The sequence below is a fragment of the Pomacea canaliculata genome, linkage group LG13 (assembly GCF_003073045.1).
Source record: "Pomacea canaliculata isolate SZHN2017 linkage group LG13, ASM307304v1, whole genome shotgun sequence".
Lineage (NCBI taxonomy): Eukaryota > Metazoa > Mollusca > Gastropoda > Architaenioglossa > Ampullariidae > Pomacea > Pomacea canaliculata.
Genome location: NC_037602.1, coordinates 11,203,946 through 11,213,737, shown reverse-complemented (window position 1 = coordinate 11,213,737; position 9,792 = coordinate 11,203,946). Strand labels below are relative to the sequence as shown.

The 9,792-nt window shown below is 38.8% G+C and overlaps 1 protein-coding gene across 1 annotated transcript; it reads left to right on the top strand.

Annotated features, from left to right (window-relative positions):
* Nucleotides 1–4,546: 4,546 nt before the first annotated feature.
* LOC112554676 (polyamine-modulated factor 1-like) lies at nt 4,547–8,680 on the top strand. Its single transcript, XM_025222619.1, has 4 exons — nt 4,547–4,703; nt 6,785–6,890; nt 7,396–7,499; nt 8,097–8,680. The coding sequence occupies exons 1-4, from the start codon at nt 4,582–4,584 to the stop codon at nt 8,212–8,214; spliced, it is 450 nt and encodes a 149-aa protein (XP_025078404.1). The 5' UTR covers nt 4,547–4,581; the 3' UTR covers nt 8,215–8,680.
* The last annotated feature ends 1,112 nt before the right edge of the window (nt 8,681–9,792 follow it).

The window sequence follows — 9,792 nt, the reverse complement described above, 5'->3', positions numbered from 1 at the left end:
GCAGAAAAAATATTATTGATCCACTCGATTAAAAGTTATTTATCAAAAATCTGTAAAATTTCATTTTTTATCCACTATTAAGATTTGTTCTCCATGCGTGCAGTCGTTAACGTATGGACTATATGTCATCTGCGCCTTTACACCTATGATAAGTTTCTGTAATTGTACCCGAAAGTTTCGTATCAGAATTCGCTGTTCACCAAAATTGACAATAGTATTATTATTATGCTCTCCAAATATTTTCTTAAAGAAAGCGCAAAGAATTATGTGTCATTTTTATCACAGCAGCTAAAGCCTCTTTGGAGACTGATAAGGTTTCCCCAAGGGCGTAAGAGAAGAGGTGCATCCCGCGATCGAGTACGAAAACTCGCGCTGAATTACAATCGCGTTGGGTTGATTTGATTGGTTGCTTTACAATACTACACAACTTGATTAATCCACAAGGGCAGTTCCAGATAGTGCTCCTGCTAGCTAAATACATATACATGTTGAAATAATCTTAATCACACACTATATATACATACACTTACACACATACACATATTCCCAGAAAGTCAGATACATGGCAGTTGGTGACCTCAGGCACCTCAGGCTAGTACAATTAAAACTATAGCTATATATATCACGTCCAGTAGAATTAAATAAGTATAGCACGTAGAACGAGCTTTGGACGTGACGATTGGATCTGCATGCGGGCATCGCGTACCTACGGCCAAACCGCAAGAGTGAACAATTACATGCCAATACATAATCAGAAATAGGATACGGGATGACTTCCTAAGGATGGCATAATTAAGGCTGTCAAGTCGATCCTCTTCCTGGTTCCGGTGATCTTGGACGCTGTTCCTGTTCCCTAGGAAGAGGCCGTGGAGATAAAAACAAAAGTGATGAGACTTTCACGAAGGACTGATAGAACATTAGAACCTAGCGATGATGATAAATTAAAGACATATCTGAGCTTCCCTAGGAGGTATAATTAGGCCGTTGCTGGCTCTAACGATCTATAGGATGATATGTCAGTGTTGATGTCCCGTTTAAGCTTATTATCGAAGATATATACCTTAATATTTATAGCAGTCGACTGTCTTGATAACATATCATCATGGATAGTAATCAGGGCTTCTGCTAAGGCTAAATTCTTTGGGGTCCCAGGGACATCACTTTCTTCAGATTTTTAAGGGATCCCTGTTCTTCGCCCAAATTTGAAGGGGACCCCATTGACGAAAATTGAAGGAGTCCTCCGAACTTTTAATGCGTACTGTACGCAATTTTTTGCGTAAGCAGAAGCCCTGGTAATATACTGATCGACTGCCTCGAAGCTTGTTCATCCGGAAGTCAAAGATCATGTCCTTATAGTCTTTGAGGCACTCAAGACAGGGAAGCGTTCGTCACACCAGAGTATAAATTCAGGAAGAGCTTAACTCTATATATTCTTAACTGAAAATTTTTGCAATAATTGGGCTCACACATTGCAATTAATGATTGTCGTGGACTCGTGGTCTACCTCGATCAGGACTCATCAGATTATTTGCATTCGTTAGCGCACATGCATATATTTAGTCAAAACATCTACCAGTCATTCGGCAACTCAATCGACAGGGCCAATCGATCCGTAAAGAAATATTTCTGGTAACAAATTAACACGTATTACCTGGATGAATGTGCATCATGTGCAACATTCCTTCCTTCCAAACAATAGAAGGCAAATTAAGTTTATTATATATCCACAGGGTTTTTTTCCCCGTTGCCCTACCACCTATACAGACCACACCAATTAAGCGTGAACGTGACGTGATAAGGACTAAAGATAGGACTGTAACCGTGTAACGGACCCGTTCGCACGATGAAATGTTTTGTTAAGCTTATAGCAGCATTACGTACGTAACTAAACCACTTGCAATAAATAATAAAGGTGCTGTAAGAAAGAAGACATAAAATTAAGGGGAAAAGACAAATCGTGTTCATGAAATATATACAGCTATATATTACAGTGAATAACAATCATGAAAACTATCTTTTCAAATTCTTATGACATATCCACTGTCGAATCTTGATTTGTTCACACTTTTCTCCTTCAGGCACAGTGTAGTCAGCAAAAAAAAAAAATTTTCCGTTAATCTAATCCACAGATATATTTTTACAGAACAGCTCAGTTCAGTTCACAGATATTCTTTACGGCAAAGTTCAATCATTACAGTACAGTTCGATCAGTACACAAATCTTTTGAAAGACCTGTAAGAATACAAATTCCAAGGAATATACCTCCAAGCTGCGTTGAAGTAGAAAACTGCATGGTTTTGTAAACCTCCTTCATTTTGTCCTCTTAATTTGATCCGACTGGTCATTAACTGTGACAGATTCATCGCTGTAGAAACACAAATTTGTAACTAGCGGTCAGACACACGTAGAGCGCGCACGTTTCCGGTAGCTATATATAGACAGTACGCCATTGGCTAAAAGTCATTGCTATTTTTAGAAGTCAAGGTCGTTTAGGCAGGCGACATCATTGGCTACGCGCACATTCGGATTCCTTGACTGAGATCACAGCATGCGCGCGCAGTGACTATCCTAAAAAATCCAGTGTTACAGATAAACTCATCTTTCGAAGTTTCTGACAGCATGAAGATACACAAGTCAGAAAGTGGCAGCTGTGATGTCCCAATCATTTTATTTGCCTGGTGGATGTCTCTGGCCAGCCTTGCCTTGTCTTTGACGAGGAGGTTGCCAAGCACACCATGCGACGATGTTAAATGTGAAAATGGTCTCAACAAAAGAGATATGTAAACAGTCTCCAGCACCCCTGAACTAACGTTTAAACTGCGGAGTTTCCTCAAAAGATACAGTCGTTGCTGGGTCTTAATTGTTGTACATTTGGTGGCCATTTGCCGCCCCTCCCCCCCCCTTCCGTGACTGCGCCACATGCAGTCCTTCCCCATCCATGTGAACATGTTTATTTGGTGCAGGTATCTGAAGAAGACGTTTCTGCTGCATGCATGTTTGTTAAAAAGTCCAGGATCCAGAAAGTTATAGTTGGTGGGAGAGATGGAAGTCTGAAACTATATATAGATTCTGTGCTAACGAGTGAGGCTGCACGGGGTTAAAAGCTGTAGAAAAATCAGCAAAGAGAAACCTGGCATGAGCTATATGTATGTAAGTTTCTTCAGATGTTTGTACAGAGTATTTAGTATAAACATCTTAGCATCATCGACACCTCTTCCAGCTCTGTAGGCAAACTACAGAGGGTCAAGATATTGATCAACAGCCGTCAAAACCTCGCTTCTTACAATTTGTAAGAGTGATTTCACGATACTTAACGTAAATCGAGTGACTGGTCTGAAGTCGTTGGGTTGACTGGGCCTAGTGATTTTTGAGAAGGCACAATGTGCCAAAGTTTCCAAATATCAGGAACGCTATCAAAATCTACAGAGAATTGTAAAAAATGATGTAAAACTCCACTAATTAAGTTGTCTGGATCCGAAGCCTCGTTAACATTTACTCGCCTCGAGAGATCTGTGACAGAGGAATGGGCAATCACCAATAATTTAACCCTAGCCCAGGGACCAGAGAATGGTTTAGTGTAAAAATCTTTGATTGGGAAAGTGCCTTCACCTAGAGTGGATTTCGCATTTTATGGGGAGGAGAAAACAGTTGGGAATCTGGGAATTCATTTGTCACTTCTGGCATGACCCTTGACAGATAGACAAGGTACAGCTGTCACTCTGCCTTTGTGATATACATTGTCTTTAATTGTTTGTGCGGGTTTATTTCCAGGAAAGTACAGCTGTGTTTTTATTAATTTGCAGGCTGATCTTGCCCTGACTATTCATCAGAACTTCTTTTCCCCTACATCCCAGCCAGACAACTCCGCTCTGCATCTGATGACCGTATCATGACTATATATATTCTTGTCACCAGAACAACATACTGTCACAAGATTTTTGGTTACTGTGCAGCAAGATAATGGAACTTCCTCACCTTCGATCAATATCCGCCACCCACCCACCATTGACAGATCCTTTAATTGTGCACGAAAGACACACCTAAACTTCTTAACAACAATCCGCACAATGCCAACCCGCCTTAACTTCCCTACTCCTCTTCATCTGCAGCATCACTTTACCAGCCGATTCTTCTTTGCGCTTTCCTATGTTTGTCTTTTATTAGTCATCAATACTGTTGTTTATCCGATCTGTCCTTCGATCGTTTGCTGTCCATGTCTCATTCTTAAGTGTTAAAAGCACGCTCTTTACGATCATGCACGTGGATCATGCGTTTATTATCAAACCTAAGTACTCGGAGACAACCCTTGATGCCAGCCCTGCAGACAGGTGTCACATACAGTGTGTACCGAGACGAGATCGGAACTTAGGGTCTCTCTTTCTATATATATATAGTGGTGACAAGTGAGTGTTTTAACTACTACGAATCGCGTCGGCGACTGCGGTTGGTTATTTAGTAGGAAATTGTGGTGATTTCGAAAGGAAGAGGGAAGGGAGGTAATCGGAGTAGCGAGTCGTGCATCCTCAGCACATAGACACATATTAAGGGAAGTAACTCTCACCATTTTCAAAAATTGAGAAGATGTCGAACGATGGTGTATGTTATGACGGCGATGATACAAAAACAAAGCCTAAGGTGCTCCATTTGTCTTTGCTGCAAAATGCGTTATCCAAAACAACAAAAAAATGCGTGTCATCTTTGAAGTAAGTGTACCGATTTCATATTTTTCATGCACTGGTAGTGCGGGTAAATTTGTCAACTGTTGTTGATTTTGGGAGGGAAAAATTCTTCTGCCTTAAGGCGATTTCGAACCTAGTCAGTGGGAAAGTGGGGATATAGGAGATTGTCAGATTCCTATGTTGTCCTATTCTAGACTGTATAGATTTAGGTACTATATTAGTTTATACTGTTAAAGGACTGTCAGTTTGTTATAGTTTTCTGTTTAATATTGTTTTTGTCCTTGGTATTTGTATAGTTTTCCCACCTTTACATTTTTTTTGGGGCTCACTGAAGTTAGAGCCCCGGTTTATCTTTCATGCATGGAAATTAGTTTGCAAATTTTAGTTGACATATTCAGAAAAAATGAGTGAAACTGGCTTTAAAAAAAAAGCATAGAGACCTCTGCTGTTGTGTATGTCAGAGCAGTGGTGCATGATTGTAGATGGGAAGAAGATTTTACTCCATCAATGTCCAGCAGACCAGACTGTGGCAAATGTGTGAAAGGCATGAATAAGACTGGTGTTGATGAAATTTGCTTCTGCATTAAACAGTCAGCTTTGTTCTGCGTACCAAGATAGCAGCCTCAAGAAACCATATATGAAAGTACCAAACATCCCCAGATCCCAGTAGTGAGCTAATTAATTTGGCAGTAAATGCCGTTACTTTGTCCTGGTTTCAATCCTATCTCATGGACTGAACCCGGACTGTGAACAGTGTATACTCAGATGCTTCTGTCCTGTGATATGGGATCCCGCAAGGTCTGTCTTGGGGTTAGGGTTATTGTTTGTGTTGTATGTTTTCCATCTGTCTGATGTCATTTCAGGCCATGCCATGTCAAATGTGAGTTGAGCTGATGATACACAGCTTTATCAGTCAACTCCACTTACTGTACTCTCTTGACTTCTGACACGGACACAGAAATGCACGCTGACATCAAGTCCTGGAGGCTTTAATATAGGCTGCAACTGAATGATGACTGAATTGCTGCCGATGCCCCAAGAAATTTCATTGTTTTCTTCCTCTGTCACTCTCCATAAACAACTCAACTATTCCTTTCTCCACCTCTGTCTACAGTTTGGATGTCATTCTTGAGTTTGACTTTTGCATCATCACATTTCTCATGTCTGTAGAGTTGCTTACCTTGAACTTTGTAGGGTTAGCACCATTCGTCATTATCACACAACTGGTGCAACATAAATCTACTCTTTGCTTTTGTGCTCTCAAGGATTGTTATAATTCACTTTTGGCTGGCATTCGCAAGTATCTTCTTCTTGACCAGGGGTGGGCAAAATGTTTTCTTCATAGGCCAGTCTCAAAATTCTATGTGGCAGGCAGGTAATATAACAAAAATTTTGCTTTGTCCACCCCTGTTTTTGACAGACTTCAGAGGATCCAAAATAATGCTGCTTGCCTCATCTGCAGACCATCTAGATGTGAACATATATACCCATTCCTTCGCTTACTTCACTGGCTCGATCATATAGTTTATAAACTTTCCACTCTGGCTAATTTCGCCGTTTCTGGTGCTGGTCCTTGGTACCTCTCTGAACTCACTCCCAGCTATATGCCCACATGACTTCTTCACATCTTCAGACACCAAGCATCTGCAAGCCCCAATAGCTAAGATAAAGACGTATGGACAGAGGTCTTTCTCTTACCTAGTCCCATCAACTTGGAATGAATTACCCATCAACCTTCAACACTCTGATTCTTTTATCACCTTTAAGTCTAAACTTAAGATGCAAACTTCGATGATTCAAACAGACCAATCTTTGTGTCTGACCATTAGATCATATTTGCATTTGAAAAACAATTAAATTTTACTAGTGACTGTGCTCTTGCATTTTATTAGCTCGTTGTTGTTTACTTTGATCAGTTACATTGTGCTTAGCTTACACCTAAGAGTGTGACCCTACCCTATGCAAGTTTTCCATGTAATTATAATTTGGGAAGGGAGTGGTTGTTAATGTATAGTCTGGACAGTTAGCATCAGAGGAAGCATTCATTATTTAATTTTGTTGAATTTCTTCAATAGAAGATAATGTTTATAAAATTTGTTTGACAGATTCTCCTTGTTGAAACATCACTTGTCTGCTGTGCATGCAAGGGATCCAGTGGCACTTTTGAAACTTCATGAAGAGTCTGTTAGCATTCTTAGCTCAAATATACAGGTACGCAAAACTATTTAGCTATTTTTGCTCATGCGTTTGTATAAATGTGTCTTGTCATACTAATCTAAGGTAAATTGTTTTGGAAAAAGGGCTACTTTCTTAATTTGAGAATTATTTTGTAAAATCTTAGCTATAGTTTAACACAAAAATCACTAATTCCATTCCTGTTGCCCTGTATTTCACAACTGTAAGCAAGTATTAGAAGGACAATTTTGTCAAACATATCAAGCTGTATGTTTAGTAGGCGTTGTAACTATTTATTTTTTTTTAGTAGGCCAAACCTGTATAGCTGCAGTCTCTGCTTTCTCTATCAGTTCATGGGTATATATATATATGATTGCTCAAATGTAAACTGAAATTGAATATAAAATAGTTTTCTTAAAGTCTCATCTAGACTTTTTAAAATGGTAATCATATGCAGCAGAAGATGTGAGCAATAAATCTTTACAAATGTCATTATAAAAGAAACAATTTTGTTTGATTCATGATATGATTATATTTGCAGGAGGAGCTTGCTCTCATGTTTAAAGAGGAGAATATCTGTGAATTAATGAAGAAGCTTGACCATTTTCAGGAAGAAATAGACTGTACATCCAATGTCACAGCCTGGTGAGTAGTCTTCACAAAAATCAGTTGAAACTGTTATCAAAAGAAAGCGGTGAAGCAAACTTACATACTCATAAGGTTAATGTCAACTCACATGCTGCCAAATAGAGAGTAGTCAAAGTAAATATATAGATTTATCTACCTCTCCTTACATGTAGATGTAACGAAACCAGAAGACAAACTGCAGATCAGCAGCAATAGGAAAAGAACAGGTTCAGTCTGATAAGGTTAGCTTTATGATGAGTATCAGCATTGCCTGCTGCTTTTTTTCATGGTTTAAAAAAGTGACCATTATGGCTTCAGAAAAGACTGGCAGTTAATGAAAAATTTTATAAAACCACAGGCAAGGAAATCCTTTAAGAATTAAGATATCAGGAAGGAACACAGGCAAACAATGGGCACTAAAATAAAAACAGATCTTGTCCTCTTTCTCCTTTCCCAATAGCAAAGTGGTTCAAAAACATTTCTACAGGTTTTCATTCTGTTAAGCGCATGAGCTCTAGAAATTCTATGACCATAGGAGGCCATACTATTATTATTAGCAGCAGCGTTATGTAATCGATGGTGACTGGTTAAGTGTACCGTTGTTGTGTTTTGCAGGCGGCCAAGTGGCTCTCCAGAAAGTGACATCTGTTCTCATCTGTTCCCAGTCTATTGTAAGCACCTACAGCAGTTAGAAAATGCTTGGCACAGCTGCAGTCTCAAAATCTTCTCTTAAGCCAGATGGTGAGAAAACAATATGAGAAACTTCACAAGACTCACACAGCTATTTCCCAATGCTGCCTAGACTTTAAATAGCTTTGTGACATTAAGAGGATTGGAACATTGAACCCACTTGGATAAGCTTTCGTGATCAGTTGTAGTATTACGATCAGGCCACTGATAGGTCTACATACATGATTGCAGCTACTTTACCCCTTATACTGTAACAGGCACAACAAATACACCAGCTCAGGTGGTTTGTCAGTCAGAAAAGTTATTATCTTCATGACATACATGTTGAGACAGCTATGTTTATGTTGCTTCGAATGAATGACAGATGTTCTTTTGATATTTTTGCATTTAATTGCTGCCTTTGTGAAAATATGTTCTTTGTTTTCAAAAAGTCATGCAGAACCTGATTTGAAGCTGTGACACTGCTAAATAAGTTTGCCATTATTGTAATAAATTGCCATTCAAATTTTGTTTGTTTTGGGTGTTTTCCTTTCATTGTACTTAACATTTTCCTTTTTACTGGAATAGGGAAAGACTAGAAGAATTCCACCCAAGCATTTTTTTATTCCAGTGAAGTAAATTTTGTGACCCTGTTGAACTCTTGCATATTAGAACATGGTAATTGTTAACATAAATACTGTTTTACAGATACAAAATCATATCACCTACATGATTCACATTTGATAATTTAATTATATTTGTGCTACACATGCACACCTCCTGCCCTAACATCTACATATTTTGGGACTAGTCAGAGATCATTGCTTAATATAGTGACCACTATTTTGACAAAGCTTTATTTGAATTTTGCATTCCATTGCTTTTTCTTGTGCTGGTTTATATTGACAGATTAGTGGAAGCTGTCACCTGGTGTTTGGTGTTTTGTTTTTAATTATAGTTGGTTGCATTATTTGACCTGTTGCAGCTATTGTGTTTGACACTCATCTTTCTATTAGAAGTAAATATAACGTGTTTTTTAAGCAGTGTATTCCAAAGTTTCAAAAGTGCCATTTCTCACTAAGATTCAACATATAGACTTTTCACAATACAAAAACTGCTCATCTCAGAGTAATCTGCTTTTGACAATGGTGATGTTTCTGCCTTAATTCTGCTTGACTTGTCTGATGCTTTTGACATTATTGACCACTCTTTGCTCTTTCAAAGACTTCACATCATCTGGGTAATTTCTGGACCTGCACTAGAATGTTTTAACTCCTACGTAGTTGATAAGGACCCAGACTGTGTCAGTCAATGGTCAAACTTCCTGCCCTGCTCATCTTTCTTGCCAGGTCCCCCAAGGCTCAGTATTTGGGTCTGTTCTGTTCATTTTGTATACAGCACACTTTCGTCATGCATCCAGTCTCATTATGTTTCTCATCAGTCATATGTTGATGACATGCAGCTATACTATTCTAACTCACCAGCTGAGTCTCATTCTGCAATTAACATTATTGAGACCTGTATTAGTGATGTCAAAGATTGGATTGCTCAGAACACAAATTTAATGATAAAAATGGCCAGGACACTCTCTTCTGCTTGAGCAGAAGAAATCGTTTATTAGTTCACCCAAGTACCCTCACCT